This window comes from Haliotis rubra, unplaced genomic scaffold (assembly GCF_003918875.1).
Source record: "Haliotis rubra isolate DU_JTF1 unplaced genomic scaffold, ASM391887v1 Scf900, whole genome shotgun sequence".
NCBI lineage: Eukaryota > Metazoa > Mollusca > Gastropoda > Lepetellida > Haliotidae > Haliotis > Haliotis rubra.
This window is the reverse complement of record NW_025767636.1, coordinates 1-23,598: the sequence shown is the minus strand read 5'-3', so window position 1 is coordinate 23,598 and position 23,598 is coordinate 1. Positions and strand designations below refer to the sequence as shown.

Genomic DNA, 23,598 nt, shown 5'->3' with positions numbered 1-23,598 from the left:
ACTGTATCGGTCTGCATTACATGAGGAATGGGAGTTGGTGCCACAATGAACAGTTAAGAGTTGAATACATAGCGTGAAGCGTAGGGTAATAGGCTTAGTAATGATCAATGCAAGCGGACCCTACACGCGTTATAAAAAAGACTGATTGGTTGTTCTCGGACATCTCGATACTGCCAGGTACTTTTATGGAATGCTCATAGTCTTTTATTTAACCTTGTTTTGTACTGACGATTAACGTTTTTCAGCCTTTTTATGCACAGTAGCATACGTGATGTCATCAAAAACTTTTTGTTCTGTTGTTTTCCATGAAGCTTTCAACGTTTTCACAATATGTCTTTTCAAATGTGAATAACGTTTCAAACTATTATGCTGAGTATATTAATCAAGCTACATGCTGCTTCATTACATTGTATTCACTTGGTATGGTCGGCGCAAAGATGTAAATTTACATGCAATGGAACATACCGAATGTCACAATGTGTTTTGGAGCTCTGAATTAGGTATGAATGACTGAATGCAGAAATTCTCTACACTTCCACCAAAGACTTTACATAAAATACCTTCACGGCAGTTTCACGGTCACTTGAACGGAATTTCTTCATGTGACAAACATTTTCCATTGTCAGAAGCTACCCGAGGGGATCTGTGGGCGTCACACGTGTGGGGAATATGACACCTGTGTTCCCGTGGAGGCAGGGAGGGCGTATATCTGTCTTCAAATGGTGGCCTTCCCAACTACTGCAACTACCCCCACAGCGACATCCACAACTACCACCACAACGTCGACAACTACCACCACAACGTCGACAACTACCTCCACAGCTCCTGCGACTACTACCACCACAACGTCGACAACGACCTCCACAACGTCGACAACTACCTCCACAGCTCCTGCGACTACTACCGCCAAAACACTTAGCTCTACAACTACCATCAAAGTGCCCGTAACTTCTACCACCATTACGACTGCAATTACTCCCACCACAACGGCTGCAACTACTTCCACCACAACGGCTGATACTAATACCACACGTACAACACCAACGACTACTACAACCACAACGCTTGCTCAGTCAAACACTACAATGCCGACCACAACGCCTACTACAACTACCACCACAACCCTGCGAGTACTACACCCATCAGGCCTACCACAACTACCACCAGAACGCCTACCTCTACCACCACTACGGCTGAAACTACTTCCATCACAACCCTTGCGACTTCTTTAACAACAACCCTTGCTTCTATTATCACTACAATGTTCACCATAAATACCTTAAGGCCTGCTGCTACTACTACTACCACAACGCCTACCACAACCCCCACACTGACTGAAACTACTAGCCATCACCGCTCCTGCAGCTGCTAACGCAACGCCGTCTACCACGTCAACAACAATCACTACCCCAAAAACTACAGGTAAAATACAAATAAGCAAATATATCCACACAAATTAGTTACGACGAAAAATCAAACAAACATGTCAAACGTGAATTCCACAACAATCACCAACTGACCACTACAACATTACAACCAGGCAGGTACAACAGTCTTTAAAATAATCCTTATCACCACCTGACCACTACACATTTCAACCAGGCAGGTACAACAGACTTTAAAATAATCCTTATCACCACCTGACCACTACAACATTACAAGCAGGCAGGTACAACAGACTTTAAAATAATCCTTATCACCACCTGACCACTGCAATATTACAACCTGGCAGGTACAACAGTCTTTAAAATAATCGTTATCACCACCTGACCACGACAGGATTAAGTCACACCATCTACACGAGATTCTGTAATCATCAACATTACCACTACAACATTACAACCAGGCAGGTACAACAGTCTTTAAAATAATCGTTATCACCACCTGACCACTACACATTTCAACCAGGCAGGTACAACAGACTTTAAAATAATCCTTATCACCACCTGACCACTGCAACATTACAACCTGGCAGGTACAACAGTCTTTAAAATAATCCTTATCACAACCTGACCACTACACATTTCAACCAGGCAGGTACAACCGTCTTTAAAATAATCCTTATCACCACCTGACCACTACAACATTACAACCAGGCAGGTACAACAGGCTTTAAAATAATCCTTATCGCCACCTGACCACTACAACATTACAAGCAGGCAAGTACAACAGACTTTAAAATAATCCTTATCACAACCTGACCACTACACATTTCAACCAGGCAGGTACAACCGTCTTTAAAATAATCCTTATCACCACCTGACCAATACAACATTACAACCAGGCAGGTACAACAGACTTTAAAATAATCCTTATCACCACTGAGATATTACAACAAGGCAGGTACAACAGTCCTTAAAATAATCCTTATCACCACTTGACCACTACAACATTACAACCAGGCAGGTACAACAGTATTTAAAATAATCGTTATCACCACCTGACCACGACAGGATTAAGTCACACCATCTACACGAGATTCTGTAATCATCAACATTACCACTACAACATTTCAACCAGGCAGGTACAACCGTCTTTAAAATAATCCTTATCACTACCTGACCACTACAACATTACAACCTGGCAGGTACAACAGGCTTTAAAATAATCCTTATCGCCACCTGACCACTACAACATTACAAGCAGGCAAGTACAACAGACTTTAAAATAATCCTTATCACAACCTGACCACTACACATATCAACCAGGCAGGTACAACCGTCTTTAAAATAATCCTTATCGCCACCTCACCACTACAACATTACAAGCAGGCAAGTACAACAGACTTTAAAATAATCCTTATCACCACCTGACCACTACAACATTATTTCCTGCCAGATACAACAGAGTCTTTAAAATAATCGTTATCACCACCTGACCACTACAATATTACAACCAGGCAGGTACAATCGTCTTTAAATAGTCGTTATCACCACTTGACCACTACAACGCTACAACCATCACCACTTGACCACTACAACGCTACAACCAGGCAGGTACATCAGGCTTTAAAATAGTCCTTATCACCACCTCACCACTACAACATTACAACCAGGCAGGTACAACAGTCTTTAAAATATTCGTTATCACCACCTGACCACTACAATATTACAACCAGGCAGGTACAACAGACTTTAACATAATCGTTATCACCAACTGACCACTACAACATTACCACCAGGCAGGTACAACAGACTTTAAAATAATCGTTATAACCACCTGACCACTACAACATTACAACCAGGCAGGTACAACAGTCTTTAAAATAATCCTTATCACCACCTGACCAATACAACATTACAACCAGGCAGGTACAACAGACTTTAAAATAATCGTTACCACCACCTGACCACTACAATATTACAACCAGGCAGGTACAACAGACTTTAAAATAATCCTTATCACCACCTGACCACTACAACATTACAACCTGGCAGGTACAACAGACTTTAAAATAATCCTTATCACCACCTGATACTACAATATTACCACCAGCCAGGTACAACAGACTTTAAAATAATCGTTATCACCACTACAATATTACAACAAGGCAGGTACAACAGTCTTTAAAATAATCCTTATCAGCACTTGACCACTACAACATTACAACCAGGCAGGTACAACAGTATTTAAAATAATCGTTATCACCACCTGACCACGACAGGATTAAGTCACACCATCTACACGAGATTCTGTAATCATCAACATTACCACTACAACATTACAACCAGGCAGGTACAACAGTCTTTGAAATAATCGTTATCACCACCTGACCACTACAACATTACAACCAGGCAGGTACAACAGGCTTTAAAATAATCCTTATCGCCACCTGACCACTACAACATTACAAGCAGGCAAGTACAACAGACTTTAAAATAATCCTTATCGCCACCTGACCACTACACATTTCAACCAGGCAGGTACAACCGTCTTTAAAATAATCCTTATCGCCAGCTGACCACTACAACATTACAAGCAGGCAAGTACAACAGACTTTAAAATAATCCTTATCACCACCTGACCACTACAACATTACAAGCAGGCAGGTACAACAGACTTTAAAATAATCCTTATCACCACCTGACCACTACAACATTATTTCCTGCCAGATACAACAGAGTCTTTAAAATAATCGTTATCACCACCTGACCACTACAATATTACAACCAGGCAGGTACAATCGTCTTTAAAATAGTCGTTATCACCACTTGACCACTACAACGCTACAACCAGGCAGGTACATCAGGCTTTAAAATAGTCCTTATCACCACCTCACCACTACAACATTACAACCAGGCAGGTACAACAGTCTTTAAAATATTCGTTATCACCACCTGACCACTACAATATTACAACCAGGCAGGTACAACAGACTTTAACATAATCGTTATCACCAACTGACCACTACAACATTACCACCAGGCAGGTACAACAGACTTTAAAATAATCATTATCACCACCTGACCACTACAACATTACAACCAGGCAGGTACAACAGTCTTTAAAATAATCCTTATCACCACCTGACCACTACAACATTACAACCAGGCAGGTACAACAGACTTTAAAATAATCCTTATCACCACCTGATACTACAATATTACCACCAGCCAGGTACAACAGACTTTAAAATAATCGTTATCACCACTACAATATTACAACAAGGCAGGTACAACAGCCTTTAAAATAATCCTTATCACCACCTGACCACTACAACATTACAACAAGGCAGGTACAACAGCCTTTAAAATAATCCTTATCACCACCTGACCACGACAGGATTAAGTCACACCATCAACACGAGATTCTGTAATCATCAACATTACCACTACAACATTACAACCAGGCAGGTACAACAGTCTTTGAAATAATCGTTATCACCACCTGACCACGACAGGATTAAGTCACACCATCTACACGAGATTCTGTAATCATCAACATTACCACTACAACATTACAACCAGGGAAGTACATCAGACTTTAAAATAATCGTTATCACCACCTGACCACTACAAGATTACAACCAGGCAGGTACAACAGACTTTAAAATAATCGTTATCACCACCTGACCACTACAACATTACAACCAGGCAGGTAAAACCGTCTTTAAAATAATCGTTATCACCACCTGACCAATACAACATTACAACCAGGGAAGTACATCAGACTTTAAAATAATCGTTATCACTACCTGACCACTACAACATTACAACCAGGCAGGTAAAACAGTCTTTAAAATAATCGTTATCACTACCTGACCACTACAACATTACAACCAGGCAGGTAAAACAGTCTTTAAAATAATCGTTATCACCACCTGACCACTACAACATTACAACCAGGGAAGTACATCAGACTTTAAAATAATCGTTATCACCACCTGAGCACTACAACATTACAACCAGGGAAGTACATCAGACTTTAAAATAATCGTTATCACCACCTGACCACTACAACATTACAACCAGGCAGGTACAACATGTTAGTATAACATGAAACCTATAAGAACAAATTTCGTAACATCACACTGCTCGTAATCGCTTCGTCAACAATTAAACACAACGGAACTAACATAGTAAAGCAACCATTATTTTCTGTGTTCATAATTTTATATAATCTGTGAAGATCTGGATTATAATTAGTCTTCAGTAACCCAAGCGTGTCGTAAGTGACGACTAGCGGGATCGGGTGGTCAGGCTCGCTGACATGTCATCGTGTCCCAATGGCGTCGATTGAGGTTCATGATGTTGATCACTGGATGTGGTTGATGATTTACAGACCGCCTGCATATAGCTGCATTATTATAATTTTACAGGTATTTTCTAATAATATTTTCTAAAAAATCATAAAGGTCAGTATAAGAATAACTGTCTCTCCTTTCAGTTTCCATCAGTGACCCACCGTTACGAAGGCTGCTTTCGCGCCAAGAGGGACCGACTACTGCCATACGCCAAGAGAGTTGACAATGAAATGACACTAGGACTCTGTATGCAGCACTGTCGACATACCGAAAGTTTATCCTACTTTGGTGTGGAGGTCAGTAGTTTATTTTGTTATCACAACTAAACAATCATATATATGTTTAATGCGCTGGGCAGAGAGCCAAAGTCTTCTCTCCTGTTGTTTCCAATTGAGAACGATGAAATGTCAAATAGCTGAAAATCGGGAAAAGTCTATGAAATAACAATACGGTGCGTGACAACGAATACCCTGTACCCAACAATACCTGATGTAGTGTATACCTGATACGTGTACTAACAACATGTCGTTGTTGTCAGACAGCTTCACAGCTGATGTGAAATATCTGAATTTGAAGATGAATGGTTTCTTGCAATGTTAAGGACCGTAGGGGTGGGTGGTGGGTGGGGGGGGTGGGTGAGGGGTGAGGGATGAGGGTGATGATTATTCTTATGGAGAAACAGGTACAATGTGAATTTATGCACAATGTAAATGACACCACCCTGCTAGTCATGTACAAAATCAATGACCCCATCACTCTTCCCATAATTTTTAGGCATATTTTTTTAAATATTGGCATGTACAAAATTGCTTAACCCCCAACGCCAACCCCCCACTCCTAGTTCATGTGTACAGAATTGATGACCCCTTACCTCCCCAGACCAAAATGGGTGAGCCACCCCCTTCCCCCCTTAAAATCATAATCATCACCCCTAGCGATACATTATGAACGGTCCCTTAAACCAGGGATAAAAAGAACACATTATGCCTTCAATAAATACTTAAACAAGCTCCTAAGATGTAGTGGCGTTTAATGGACTATTTCACATTTTGGGTTATTTTGCAATTCATTGTTATCATTGGAGACACGTAGATTGTATATGGTATGAAATGTTGTCCCATTGACAAGAGGTTAAACTTGCCATCCATATTCAATCAGGTCTCAAACAGATCTGAGGAATACTACAAAACATGGCGACTTCCCTCCTCGTGTACGTTGTGTTATTACACAGGAATATGTATTTTCTTGTTTATGTAGTAATATCATGATCTTTCCCTGTGTTTTATCCAATATGTTTACGCAACATGACTCAACCGAGTGTTTTTGTGGTGACGTCATCAAAAACGGGTACCAGAAGAAAGATGATGACAACTGCCGTAAACGTTGTGCTGGTGATGTCAGCCCAATTTGTGGTGGAGGATGGAAAAAAGCAGTATACAGCACTAGCAGCTGACTCTGTCCATTACCTCTTCGGGATAATTCAGATTTCTACAGTGTGTGTTCTTTCTTATTTGCTATTTAACCCAACGTCTTCTCGAAATGTAGCGTGCGAAAATAGACCGATATAGCTGTAATTTGTTTTATTCAAGATAAGATAGTTGATGTTAAAACAAACCAACAGTGATTTAATTAATACGACACACATTTCCCTTTCCAGAACAAAGATATCATTTTCACTAGTTAGGGACAACAGTGAAAACATTATGATTTCTTTGTTATTGTTTTACGCCGTATTCAGCAATATTCTGTGTGTCTCAGTAACCATCAGTTGCCTCTGATGATTAGAATGTGTTGCATGGATCCAACGTTTACCAATTTATGATTGTTTATGGATTTATATTCTAACGGTACAGGTAAACCACATTTTCATGCATTTTTCAATGGATTAACTTTGTAACATTCACACGATATAGCGATAACACGACACGATGGGACGATAACACGACACGATATGGTGATAACGCAACACGATATGGCGATAACACGACACGATATGGCGATAACGCAACACGATATTGCGATGACACGACACGATATTGCGATAACACGACACGATATAGCGATAACACGACACGATAGGACGATAACACGACACGATATGGTGATAACGCAACACGATATGGTGATAACGCAACACGATATGGCGATAACACGACACGATATAGCGATAACACGACACGATATGGCGATAACACGACACGATATGGCGATAACACGACACGATATGGCGATAACACAACACGATATTGCGATGACACGACACGATATAGCGATGACAGGACACGATAGGACGATAACACGACACGATATGGTGATAACGAAACACGATATGGCGATAACACGACACGATATGGCGATAACACGACACGATAGGACGATAACACGACACGATATGGTGATAAGGCAACACGATATGGTGATAACGCAACACGATTTTGCGATAACACGACACGATATGGCGATAACACGATACGATATGGCGACAACACGACACGATATGGCGATAACACGACACGAAATGGCGATATGATGTAAGCCGATTTGGCGATATTGCAATACAGTAATGCGATATGGCTATACGGCGTATTGCGATTGAGTTGTTGCCATTTCGTGTTGCGTTATCGACATATCGTGTCTTGTTTTCGCCATGTCGTGTCGTGATATCGCTATTTCGTTTCTGTCTGTATCGCAATATCGCTATATCGTGTCGCCATATCGCAATATCGTGTCGTACTATCGCTTTGTCGTGATGTCGCCTAGATTTTTTCAGGGCGATAAGGCGATGGCCCGAATGAGCCACCATAGTGACTTAATCGTACTGGAGAATGCACATGTATAGCTAGATGATTTTTCCTATGTCTATAATATTGTGTGGAGGTAGAGGTATAGGCCTTTAATTATGCAAACAAAGGCATTGATATATCCTTTTCGCGTTTTCGAAGACTCATTTGATGACTAGGGTCTACGAAGAGGAATGTTTTGGGTTTTCAACAAGTGAATATTGCGTGAAGATATTTTTCACTTCAAAGAAAGCTCAGTATTTTTTCGATGATGCAATTAAAACACAGGTATTATAAGGCTAGTGGTCCTTTGTATAAATTATGGAGCATGATAAAAGCTTTAAAGCTTCATGTAATACCACGCCGACCAGGCGCGAAGCAAGCCATTTTTTGATAAGTCCGATAGGCCGGAAAGTTTTATATTTAGATAGTATGGCGGGCCTGCCTAACCCTTTTACCAACAACTACGTGTAAACCCGGGCTTTTGTTTATAAAGTTAGCTACGCCCCTACCGATGGTTATGTTGTCCCCTGAGGGACAGATGCTGAGTACTTAAAGACCAAACAACTGACAAAACTGTCTGCTGCCACGTACGTACTGACAAATGTACAAGCCTGATAAATCATGAGCACCTATGTTTTGTCTGTTTAGTGTTTACATCCTGTTGCTTGATTTTAAGTATTTCCCACCTTCTCTCACCAGAAAAGTAGCGACAGTGGTGATTGGTATGTGGTCATTTCCTTGAACCTAAAGTGAGTGAGTGAGTTTAGTTTTACGCCGCTTTTAGCAATATTTCAGCAACATCACTGTACCCGTGTGGGGAATTGAACGTGACAAGCGAACGCTTTTATAGTTTGGCATGAAATGCATGTGGACCCGGTTTTTTGTAAATATCTCTTCATCCAATGATCCAATCGATCTCAAACTGTGCAAGTGGATGTTTTGTCAGACAACCTAATCACATTGTAAATCACCGATTTTATGCATTTGTATTAAGGAATCTGTCTATGTAACTGTCAACAAAATAAACAGCAGAACGCAGACTGCTTGCAGAGGGAGGGAGCCAATTACCTGTAACAGCGGCAGTGTTTGGTCATAAGGTAAATGCATGTGCAGTTTATGATAGTTACCTGTGCACTGCACAGTGATAGACCGTTTGGATCATTCACATTGACTACTTCTATGAAAGCTTATTCAGAAGATGCTAAACGTTTAATTAGAAATGTGTTGCATTTTTTTTAAAAAGAGCGCAAACGTAGCAAACCGATTTATAAGGTGTCGGATTACATGAAACGTACAACTTTTGCTCTTGGCATGAAAAAGAACATCGTGCTAAAAATTGTGAAAAATAAACCAACAACCAATAAACAAAACCTTGTACAAAAAGGTAGGCATCCAAAGTTAGATTCTTTTGACATCAGGGTCATCAGCGATGTCATTCGCCGGCTATTTGCTAGAAATGAACACCTTTCCACAAGAAAGTTAAAACACATCCTTGCAGAGGATCACGACATTAATGTTTCTAGGTTTATGAAAAGCAAGCCTCTGATAGAGTTACGACAGTTCGTAACGTTACGAACACTTTGTGGATCGGGACCCAGGCTTGTTAGTCTAATATGCACAACTATGTATGTCTTGATATCTACAGCCAGAATATGAATAGACTATCTACGTATATCTACCCGAGTTGAAGGGTACCTACCTACCTACCTGCCTACCACCTACGTACCCTTCTACCCACCCACCGACCTACCCACCTTCTGCCTACCCACCGCCCCACCTACCCTCCTACCCACCCACCGACCAACCTACCTACCCACCTACCTGCCTGCCTACCCACCGACCCACCTACCTATCTATCCACCTACCCGCCAACCCACCGACCTATCCACCTACCCATCCACCTATCTATCAACCTACCCACCGACCCACCGACCGACCTACCTATCTATCCACCTACCCGCCTACCCACCTACCTATCTATCCACCTACCCACCGACCCACCTACCTGCCTTCCTACCCAGCGACCCACCTACCTATCTATCCACCTACCCGCCTACCCACCGACCTATCCACCTACCCACCCACCTATCCACCAACCCAGCGACCCTACTCCCTACGGAAACGTCGCTCTACAAATTGATGAGACAATAATGAAGCATGCGACTTAACGGTGGAAGGATCTGCACAGAAACGTCGCTCTATGTAATAATCATAAGTTAAGCTTATGCAATAATCAAGAAGTTCCATAAATCCGTATGCTTCATTATACAACTTACATAAGCAAGATAAAGAAGTATTTTGGACGTCGCACAACACTACTCCCGCCATGCGACGGTGTCGCAGGGATATGTTTTAACGAGGAAACTATTACACAGTTTATAACAAGTTTTATGGATAACAACTTCTTTATTTTCGTGAGTGCGACGTTTCGATACAGATTCTTGTACCGTTGTCAAGCAAGAGTGATACATGAAGTGTAGGAGCTGCATATATATACTGTATATAACAATGAAACAACATAATAGACAAAGGAAACAACATAATTGCCATGATTGGCTAAGCAGTAAGCTGATGAAGCCAGTAATTACATAAAGGATAGTGAGTGGAAGCCAGAGATGTAGTTACAATGAGATGTTTATACAATGGATGCGATGTTTATACAATAGACTGGGCTTGGTGGAGGAGTGGATCATAAGCAGATGGAATGAAGTATCCTTGGTCACGGTTGATGGTAGGCTTGTGGCGTTTGATGTGAATGGCTTCTGTGAGCTTGCGTTTAGTGAAGTCCGTTTGGTTGTTGGCGAGAATGGTGATGTCGGACCACTCTATTTGATGATTGGGGTTGGCTTTGATGTGGTCAGAGATAGCCGGAATTAGCAACAGAGGTGCTCTCCCCATTAGGTACTCTCCCCATTAGGTAAATCTGCCAACTCCTTCATCAATGATTCAACTGACTTCTGCTCCAAGATCCGTGACATCACCAACCCAGGTCCAATCATCAGCTACGACGTTGTGGACCTATTCACCAATGTACCACGGGATGAAGCCCTTCAAGCACTACGTCACAGAATTGACAACCTCCAACAACCCCTCAACACCAGTCTCTCTACCGACTCTATCATCAGCCTCACCTCCGCCTGCATCAACTCCACCTACTTCACCTGGGGCGATGCCATCTATGAGCAAATCCACGGACTTCCCATGGGCTCCCCACTATCCCCCATCCTAACAGAAATTTACATGGCCGACCTGGAAGAGAAGGCCCTAGAAACTGCACCCTTCAAACCGTCCTGCTGGTACCGCAAAGTGGATGACACCTTCGTCGTCCTCCAACCTCAGCAAGATCCAAAGCAGCTCCTCGCCCATCTCAACAGCCAACATCCCCGCATCAAATTCACCATTGAAACAGAGCAGAACAACCAACTACCTTTCCTTGATGTCCTTGTGTCCCGCACCTCCTGCAACCAACTCCAGACCTCCGTGTACAGAAAACCAACTCATACGGATCAATACATCCACTACAACTCCAACCACCCACCTAAAGTCAAGACCGGCGTCATCTCTACATTGACCAGAAGAGCCAAAAACATCTGCTCAACAAACCTACAGGAAGAAATTGAACACCTGAGGAAAGTCTTTGTGGAACGCAACCACTACCCACCTGAAATAGTCAACAGAACCATCGAAGCAACGCTTTCACCTCCTGCCAAAAGGTCTAAACCAGAATCAGCCCCCATCAAGATATCCATTCCCTACATTGGTAAACCATCACACCAAATCAGCCGACTCCTGAAACAACAGGCAGGAATAGACACTACCTTCTCAGCGTCCTCCAGCCTCAACAACCTCCTCCATGCCAACGGAAGAAAACAACCCACCGTCAACAACAACAACCCGAAATGTGTTATTTACAAAATAGACTGTGATTGTGGACAATGCTACATAGGTGAAACATCCCGACCCATCAACACCCGAGTCAAAGAACATCGCACCTCTGTTGCTAATTCCGACACCAAATCAGCTATCTCTGACCACATCAAAGCCAACCCTAATCATCAAATAGAGTGGTCCGACATCACCATTCTCGCCAACAACCAAACGGACTTCACTAAACGCAAGCTCACAGAAGCCATTCACATCAAACGCCACAAGCCTACCATCAACCGTGACCAAGGATACTTCATTCCATCTGCTTATGATCCACTCTCCACCAAGCCCAGTCTATTGTATAAACATCGCATCCATTGTATAAACATCTCATTGTAACTACATCTCTGGCTTCCACTCACTATCCTTTATGTAATTTACTGGCTTCATCAGCTTACTGCTTAGCCAATCATGGCAATTATGTTGTTTCCTTTGTCTATTATGTTGTTTCATTGTTATATACAGTATATATATGCAGCTCCTACACTTCATGTATCACTCTTTGCTTGACAACGGTACAAGAATCTGTATCGAAACGTCGCACTCACGAAAATAAAGAAGTTGTTATCCATAAAACTTGTTATATATTGTACGCCCACTCAACTTCTAAAATGCCACTCAATCTCTTTTCACTCCTTGAAGTGTCATGAATGTACGGCCAAGTGATGAATATTTTACCAATATCATTTAGTAATTATTTTTCAAGTCAGTAAAAACTGTAATGGATGAATCTTATAAATCCAAAAAATAAAGATATTGTGAAATCAATATAATTGTTTATCTGACAAATTCATTCGGTGTCAAATAGAAACTGAATATTTTACTAGCACCACGTGCATCTAGATGCAATTGTCATTGTACTGTAGGTCTCTGGGCAACACTACTGAATAAAATATATCTACCAGCCGACACTTACACCACACTGTTTATAGGAATTATTCATATGTAATACTGCGCAATATCGCCATTATCTAAACGTCTTCATAGGCGTATATTCGAGACAAAATGTTTTCAACAACAGGAAGCGACGTCTAATTAATAGATGAACATAATTTCTTGGATAATCATTAATCAGATGATCCTTTCAATTAGTTCAATTCACAAGTGACTACAGAACATACATAATTCTTTTCAATGACTTCTAGAACGGAAAACGTGTATTATATTTCGTGCGTGCATTATGGAACGCTGCAACGACTGAGTAGAGAAATACTGTCATTCCATTGTAGTTCTAATATGGCACCATCAGTGGATAACAGTAGCATTCAGAAATAAGATACAAGTTCCAAACATGCTGGTGCTGGTGTATCATGACAAGAGATGTTGCTGTGTTGTGACTAATAGCATCACGCTGTATCTGTTTGTTTGTTTGTTGTTTTACGCCGCACTGAGCAATATTCTAGCTATATGGCATCGGTCTCTAAATAACTGAATCTGGTACAGAATTCAGCAGCATGCGCATAGATTGACGCAATGGGGATACAATTGCATTTGTCAACAACGTCAGCGAGCCTGACAACCCGATCCCCTTAGTCGCCTCTTACGATAAGCATGGGTTGCTGAAGATCGACTCTTATCCTGATCTTTACGGTCCACGCTGTGTTGAAGTAGTTATAAATATACAACCGGATGACGTCACAAAAGACCGCTTCGAGGTTTATATGTTTAATGCATATGTGTTTAAAAGAAACAGATGGATTCGGCACACTTATGAGGCTTTCACCAATATAAATTTCATTTACATCTGATTTGTGAATAATGGCAGTGCAGAATATATTTACAAAGCTGAAGGAATATATACACTTAACACATATAACACACATATAAACTTATAAAAGGTACTTTGATAATCATTTTATTACTTCCATTTCAACAACATTTGATCTCTGCCCACAGAGCTCCAGTTACATCAAAATATGAACGCTAAAATGTTCACTGTAATGTATTCGTCGACGAAAACAGACACAACATAATCAAAATTAATGTATGACTAAAATGGATGTGCTGGACTGACAACAAAAAAGCATTTACTGAAGTCTTCAATGACTTGAGGGACGATTCAACTTGAGATGTACTCGCAAAGACAGGCGTAGACGTCAGGGTCTAATCCAATGATTCTCTCCCATTAGTAACACGTGCCATTAGTTACACAGTTTGAAACTGCCAATTGTCAAATTAGAACAATACCCACGCCCTTAAAAGACTCTTCCATAATGATGAGCTGAAGGGAGGATACCATTCCAATCAGAAGGGGAATAATCCGGGGTGGGGGTGGGGGACACGCTGAGTCCTTTGCTTTTGCTAAGCGTTCTGCTCAATAAAGAGGAGGGTTACCACCCCAGACCTCCATCGCACAGATCCCCAATCGTTTATATATAAAAATCAATTCGTATTTTAAAAAGTGGGAGAGAACGCTTTCCTGGTGAACGTCTTCCAATTCATGGTAAGGGAGTCCTGGGTATTTTACTGGTCTTATCTACAATTCTGTTTAGTTTATTCTTACTTTGAATGGAGTTTTTAACCATTATTGAATAGAGATGGTTAAAAGGCTTTGGATAAAACAGATGCAATAGAAATGTCAAAGCTTTGTTTTAACCTGAAATTTACCATACAGTAAAGTCTTTGGTGGCATTTTGCAAAATATGAGTTCAGTGTTAGCAGACAAATTTGAGTCAATCACACTTGCGGGATATGTACTGGGAGACTATTTCCAAAAAGGCACTATCAGTGACATTGAGATCAAGGGTCTCCTCTTTGTTCTAAAGAACAAATTCTGGACAATATAGTACATGGCACCAGGTGCTAAACGCCATATACAAGGTGTATGCTCAAAGTACGATCATTATGAAATTTGTCCATTTCATTCCCCCGGATACCCATTGACTGATATGTGAACGGAAGCAATTTGAACAAACGTGAGACCACATGTGTTACATGTTCTCTAAAACATAGAAAGGTTTAGCTGTTCAGAATGCTAATACTTCATACAGGCACAACATATTGTTTGGCACGATTAGTTCTAAATACTGGTATTCGATAAAGGCGGTTGGATCTTAAAAGGGCAGTTAAGAACATTGGAAGAGTCTGATTGTAATATCAAACCGTGGGAGATGAACTCTGTCCTGGTAACTTTCTTCCAGTGGTAATGAGAGAACAGCGGCTATTTTGCAGCCCTGATTTACAATTCTGTTAGGTTTATTCTTACTTTAGATGGACAGATAAATGAATTCTTAATTGCTTAATTGAAATTGGCCATTCAACAACGAGCCGTGTGTTTGTAGTCTGTGAATAATTTATTCATTGTTATTAATGTCAGTGTATCGCATAAGGGTGCAGCAATATTGATTACAACCATTAAAATCAGATCAATATTACCGATGATTATGAACGACATCATTGTTACTTTTCCGTTGTTAGCAATTGCCAACAACGTCATTGTCTTAAACTTTAATTATCACAGAGAAACGGGAACACGATGGATGTGATTGTAACTGCTGTTACCGTCTACAACGTTCTGACTCTGGGTTACTGTCAGGGACAATTGTTGAGTCAAGCTACTCTTACAAAGAATACCCCGACGTCGCGAACTTTCGTCTGTACGTGTTCCGACGCCGCCAGCTGCACTGCAGACAAGTGGAAGGACCTCCTAGCAGAGTGTCGGCAGATGATGGAGAAAATCAAACATGAGGTACTGTAAATGTAGAGTGGGTGTGGTTTTACGCCGCTTCTAGCAATATACCAGCAACATCCCGGCGGGGAACACCACAAATGCGCTTCACACATTGTCGCCATGTTGGTAATCGAACCAGGGCCTTCGGCGTTATGATCGAAAGCTTTAAGTTGTGTTTCACGTGCATTGGTGGATAAGCAACGTGATTGTTATTATAATGCGTGTTTATTCCGATGTATGGTTAAACTAATTCATGTGAATACATGTCAGGACTTTACAACAATTAGCCCCAGCGGTAAGAATCTTCAACAGAACATAAGCAGAAAGTCGCTGTAGCTTATCTGGATAAGGTAGTTCAATAGACAGCCAGGTATATATGGCGGCGGGAGATACCAGAAATGGGATTCACACATTGTACCCGGGTCCTCAACGTGACGAGCGAACGCTTTAACCACAGGGCTACCCCACCATCCTCAAAAGCGAAAATAAACTAGAGTAAGTTAGTTATCGCCATCGTTTGTGAAGGTATTACTGATCACGCCTGGCAACTATATTTTTGGCCATTAACTTGCTCACGTTTAGGTAGAAGAAACGCTTCTTGGAAGGGAGACTTTAGAACTACATTTTACAAACCAAGACGACTTTTAGTAATCATGTTGATAAGAAAATTCCACTCATATCTTTAAATATAGTTTTTAGAAATCGTGTAACATTTTGCAGACCACGTCAGCAAAAGCACAAGAGACAACCACTTTGGCAGCGGTGACAACCACTTCGACCCAAAGACTTACCACCACAGGTAATGGTTATATTGTTAAATACCTTGCCCTTCTTCCATGTAGACTATACTCATCACATTAGCTACAGCCGCACCAAATACAACCATGCGTGCCTCAAAAACTGAATGGCAATACAACATATACTAAACCAAAAAAGAAAAAAACTTCACACTTGGAGAAATTAATTATATTGAAAAAGGGAAGTTAATATAGACAAATGTGACAATGGCCAGGTCTGACCTGACGCATCTACCGATTTCAACTGCGGTGAACCATGCGGGTGTATGCATGACGGGCTGCTGTATGAACCAGTAATGTCTGATGTTTGTCTTGTAGGTCATGTATATAGGGGCTGCTGTAGCCACTAGTAATGTTTGATGTTTGATTTGTAGGTCCTGTATATAGGGCTGCTATGTGAACCAGTAAGGTCTGATGTTTGTCTTGTAGGTCCTGTATATAGGGTCTCCTGTAGCCACCCATAATGTCTGATGTTTGTCTTGTACGTCCTGTATATAGGGTCTGCTGTATGAACCAGTAATGTCTGATGTTTGTCTTGTAGGTCCTGTATATAGGGGCTGCTGTCGCCACCAGTAATGTCTGATGTTTGTCTTGTAGGTCCTCTATAAAGGGGCTGCTGTAGCCACCAGTAATGTCTGATGTTTGTCTTGTAGGTCCTGTATAAAGGGGCTGCTGTCGCCACCACTAATGTCTGATGTTTGTCTTGTAGCTCCTGTACATAGGGACTGTTGTATGAACCAGTAATGTCTAATGATTGTATTGTAGGTCCTGTATGTAATGTCTGCTGTATGAACCACTAATGTCCAATGTTTGTCTTGTAGGTCCTGTATATAATGGCTGCTGTATGAACCAGTAATGTGTAATGTTTGTCTTGTAGGTCCTGTACATAGGGGCTGCTGTATGAACCAGTAATGTCTAATGTTTGCCTTGTAGGTCCTGTATATAGGGGTTGCTGTGTGAACCTGTAATGTCTAATGGTTGTCTTGTAGGTCCTGTACATAGGGGCTGCTGTATGAACCAGTAATGTCTAATGTTTGCCTTGTAGGTCCTGTATATAGGGGTTGCTGTGTGAACCTGCAATGTCTAATGGTTGTCTTATAGGTCCTGTATATAGGGGCTGCTGTATGAACCAGTAATGTCTAATGGTTGTCTTGTAGGTCCTGTATATAGGGGCTGCTGTATGAACCAGTAATGTCTAATGTTTGTCTTGTAGGTCCTGTATATAGGGGCTGCTGTGTGAACCAGTAATGGGTAATGTTTGTCTTGTAGGTCCTGTATATAGGGCTGCTGTGTGAACCAGTAATGGGTAATGTTTGTCTTGTAGGTCCTGTATATAGGGGCTGCTGTGTGAACCAGTAATGGGTAATGTTTGTCTTGTAGGTCCTGTATATAGGGGCTGCTGTATGAACCAGTTATGTCTAATGTTTGTCTTGTAGGTCCTGTATATAGGGGCTGCTGTATGAACCTGTAATGTCTAATGTTTGCCTTGTAGGTCCTGTAAATAGGGGCTGCTGTGTGAACCAGTAATGTCTAATGTTTGTCTTGTAGGTCCTGTATATAGGGGCTGCTGTATGAACCATTAATGTCTAATGTTTGTCTTGTAGGTCCTGTATATAGGGGCTCCTTTATGAACCAGTAATATCTAATGGTTGTCTTGTAGGTTCTGTAAATAGGGGCTGCTGTATGGACCAGTAATGTCTAATGTTTGTCTTGTAGGTCCTGTAAATAGGGGCTGCTGTGGCCACCACTAATGTCTGATATTTGTCTTGTAGGTCCTGTATATAGGGGCTCCTTTATGAACCTGTAATATCTAATGGTTGTCTTGTAGGTTCTGTATATAATGGCTGCTGTATGAACCTGTAATGTCTAATGTTTGTCTTGTAGGTCCTGTATATAGGGGGTGCTGTATGAACCAGTAATGTCTAATGTTTGTCTTATAGGTCCTGTATATAGGGGCTGCTGTATGAACCAGTAATGTCTAATGTTTGTCTTATAGGTCCTGTGTACAGGGACTGCTGTATGAACCAGGAATTGTCTAATGTTTGTCTTGTAGGTACTGTATATAGGGGCTGCTGTATGAACCTGTTATGTCTAATGTTTGTCTTGTAGGTCCGGTATATAGGGACTGCTGTATGAACCAGTAATGTCTACTGTTTGTCTTGTAGGTCCTGCATATAGGGGCTGCTATCAGGATAAAACCCCTCGTCTCCTTCTCAATGAACACATTAAGGACACCACAGCTATGACGATTGACATGTGTCGAAATCACTGCACCCTGAAGGGATACTCCTTCTATGGACTTGAGGTGGGTATTAAGGGCTGTATTTCAGATCTGAGATCTACTAGTGTTGAGAAATATGATAATACGTTATATTACCCTTTAGTTATGTTAGAGGACTTTTTATTGGTTATTAGCCAGTGCACATGAAGTCGTACTCTAAAGTTTATGAATCCGTCCTACGCTGTTCCAGTATGGAGGACCTTGACCGTTTGCGAACTTTGACATTCAAAGCCAACACAATTGGGGAATTCAGCTATTATTATCAGCAAACGTTCTTTAAGGGACATTTGTAAGAATTTGCAATTTTGATGAAGTGGAAATATACCGGTCTTTAAGATATGTCATAAACGGCGGTATCATTTGAATTAACGTCCCTTGAACCATATTTTTAAGCGTACAATAGTTATTGTCCCTTCAAATATCAATCGTCAATGTTCCTCTGCCGCTACACATCTGACGTAACGTTTTGTGTCCCATACCGCGGCATAAACTAGCGAAAAGAAACGTTTGAGGAATAATTGTGTTATCACGTTGTTTGTACCTAAAAATCTAAAAGGTAATAAATTGAATTTCGTTACTCGGCCATTTGCCTGTTAGTATGTGATGATACGACCTGTTTCAATCGGTATCAGCTCGTACGACCTGGCAAGTACCCGTGTAACTAACAATGATATTTTGGTACATCCGTTATTGATATAGGTAGGAGGTGAATATACTTACTTAATAAGTGCCTTATATAACATTTGAACCCTATTTACTTACCCACTTTTTACATCAGTTTCTGTTCTAGCTTCTTTCACTCTTATGAATTCATTTCCAAATACCCCTGCAAACAATACGTGTGTTTGAAACAAGTATTCCTAGCTGATCTAGTTTTTAAAACTTTACAGTCTTACATATACTCAGCAGCAAAAGAACCGTGAGTACGAATTCAAAATCAGGATAGGCACTGTAATCAAATCATTACAGAAATGGAGATAATAAGCGGATCAAAACCATTTTTTGTGTACAATATCTTGACACATCAATAAATAACAATTTAAGAAATTACGTGGACGTTGCAGTCCATTCAGACTCTTAACATCAGTATCGAATGTGACCACACGAGTGGCAATAACTGCAGCACAGCGTCTATGCATGGAGTGCACCAATCGATTGATGAAGGCCATTGGCACCTGGAACCACACTCTGGGAAAGGCCTGGCGCAATAAATCAGCTGTGTTCGGCCTTGGTATGACATTATTCAGTCATCCCAAAGATGTTCAATTGGGTTTAAATCAGGACTAAGGGCTGGCCACTGCATACTGTTGACACCGTTTTGCTGTATGAAGTCCCGTGTAGCTCTGGCAGTATGGGCCCGGGTGTTATCATGCTGGGAAATGTTGTTCCGGTGACGTGCGAAATGTGGTATGACGTGGGGTCTGAGAGCTTGGTCGATGTAGCGCACCGCTGTATTGCCGCCTCCTCTCCCTGGACCAAGGTTCTGGAACACCACAGGACCCACTCTCTGGTTCAAGCCTATTCCACCCCATACCATGATGCTTGCACCTCCCCATGAGTCTCTTTCCATAACACATTGGTCTGAGTAACGCTGGCCACGTCGTTGCCATATTCCTGTTCTGCCATTTGCAGTTGATACGTAGTACCGACTCTCATCTGTGAACAGAACAGTTCTCCATTGCCTGTATCGCCAGTTTTGGTGTTGTATGGTAAACTGTAGACGTTCACGCCGATGACGAGGGGTGAGGATAAGTCAGCGGTAAGGTCTCCCAGGAGGTTCCCGCTGTTAAGACGTCGGCGTACTGTATCAGTACTGATTGGTCTTTCGTGTGTTCCCACTGTCTGCGTGCTGTTTCGGATGCCTGCATGAAGGGATTCTGTACATGCTGTAATAAGATATCCAGAAAAGCATGTTTATCCGTAAAATCGGGCAAAACTTAGAAAAAATACGAATAACTGCTGAAAACAATAGATCAGACAAAAGATGGCAATTTGGTTGCTGAGCCAGGTATGACAACGGACCGTCGACTCACATGGCATGAAATGTACGTGCTGCCCACAGGCACAAGGGGTCATCTCAAATATATTTTATGTTTTTTCATGTGTACTGAATATATCTCTGTTTGATTATCTTATTTTAGCTAATGTTTTAGTTCCCCAGCCCGACCCCAACCACCGTCTGCGACACCCGTCTTGGTTTTGCTTTTGAGACGACCCCTCCTACCTGTTTCTTTTTATAGTGATAGTAAGACGCCATGGTAGCTAAATCCTTAATAGTTTCAGTATTAAAGTTATTATTTTTCACGTCTGCGATATTGTAATACAATATTATCGCACACCAATTTGCACAAAGCCATGGTCTGTTTTGAATAAGTCGCTTTGGACTTAGAAAAAACCCGCATTGCTCATTTCTGCACTAATCTCTCCTCAGTCCTCCCCTCCTCCTTTGGTACATCCGTTATTGATATATGTGGGAGGCGACTATAGCATACTTACTTAGTTAGTACCATACATAGCAGACTTTTGAACCCTATTTCCTTCTTTATGTATAATTATACTTTTCACATCAGTTTCTCCTCCCGTTTGTTATACTCTTATAAAGTCTCTTAAATACCCTGCAAACAACAGTCTGTGTGTTTCAGACAAGTGCTCGTAGTTGTTTTCCATGATGAGAAGTTTACAATGTCGTATTCTTCAATCCATGTCTGCGAAAGAATACAATAAATATTTATTCAAGTAAGGTTAACGCTCAGTATTTCCTAAACTCTACCGGGCTGTGCATCATAAAAGGAGTCACTCATTTGTATGTCACAAAGTGACAGTGAAGGTTATGTAGAAGTAAGGGTGTCAGTCGGTTTACTAGACACCAGACACCAGACACCAGAAAATACCACAAAGTAATGAAAAGAAGAAATACCAGTATCTATTAGAAAACAGGAAAAACTCCAATGTGACGAAAGACGTGCGAGAATATGTCAGTGACATGGTTTGTTTTGAAGGCTGGATGGGATTGTTTCTGCGGCAACGAGATCAAGAGTGGCTCCGAGAAGGTGTCCGACAACGAGTGCAACGAGCCATGCGCAGGGGACAACACCAAGACGTGTGGAGGATGGTGGAGGGTGGCCATATATCTGGTTGTTTGACGGTCCTGTCTGGGTGCCTTACAAATAAAGGAGTGTTTTATGGTAGCCATGGTGTGATCCACATACGAAAACAATAATATCTACTCTTGGAAAAACGTTGTTCTCCCTCCATGGACTCCATTGTACCCTGTTACACCCTCACATTGTTCCGTGTGAAGACAAGATATAGTCACCCGCTGTGCCGTGTGTTACACCCTGATATTGTTCCCCTTGCAGACAAGATACGCTCACTCATTCTGCCTTCTGTTACACCCTGACATTGTTTCGTGTGAAGACAAGATACACTCACCCACTGTGCCGTGTGTTACACCCTGACATTGTTTCGTGTGAAGACAAGATACACTCACCAACTGTGCCGTTTGTTACACCCTGACATTGTTCCTCGTGTAAAGACAAGATACACTCACCCACTGTAGCGTGTGTTACACCCTGACATTGTTCCGTGTGAAGACAAGATACACTCACCCACTGTAGCGTGTGTTACACCCTGACATTGTTCCGTGTGAAGACAAGATACACTCACTCACCGTGCCGTGTGCTACACTCTGACATTGTTCCCCGTGTGAAGACAAGATACACTCACCCACTGTGCCGTGTGTTACACCCTGACATTGTTCCATTTAAGGACAAGTTCAGGTACATCGTGAAACTGTTTCCTGTGAACGATATTCTCAAGCACTGCTTTCAACATAATAACAGTTCCTTATACCATTAAGTGTGTCGATATTGTTATCTTTAGTCGGGAGTTTAAACTGTTTTCATTTTGATTACATGCCATTTAGAGAGCGGTCAAATGCAACATATGTTATATTTGGGATTACACTTTCTTAGTATGTTCTTTTTAAGCCGTGAATCTCTGAACCGAAATGCCACCAACCCACTTTAATTTCCACGTAGTCGACTGCATCAGTCTCCGATAAGTGTAATCGGTATTATTTAAAGCCGAAATGGCGGTATGCCGGTCAACATTTATTTCGCCGTTCCCATGAACCGAGCCAGATATGCTCGTCCGCCGACGACCGATCCGTCGCCCACCATCGCCACGGTCGGCGATTTAGCCCGATGTTCCGGGCTTTGTTCTGGCCATTTCCACCGCCAAAATCCACCGCACTCCGTTCAAACAACCTTCCGCCGGATCCACGCGATATGAGCATGATGTTCCGCTTCAACCATTCAGCGATATCGCCAGCGTACGGTCGGAAACAGTTCGCACCATCGAACCCGGTCTGGAAGCAATACAAACTTTAACGCCCA

General features: G+C 41.6%; 1 protein-coding gene across 1 annotated transcript; it reads left to right on the top strand.

Moving 5' to 3' along the window:
• Window positions 1–15,824: 15,824 nt before the first annotated feature.
• On the top strand, window positions 15,825–23,177 carry LOC124264000 (putative fungistatic metabolite). The gene is made up of 4 exons (XM_046698722.1): window positions 15,825–16,141; window positions 16,844–16,922; window positions 19,086–19,225; window positions 22,201–23,177. Exons 1-4 carry the CDS (start codon window positions 15,929–15,931, stop codon window positions 22,342–22,344), a joined length of 576 nt encoding a protein of 191 aa, XP_046554678.1. The 5' UTR covers window positions 15,825–15,928; the 3' UTR covers window positions 22,345–23,177.
• Window positions 23,178–23,598: the final 421 nt, after the last annotated feature.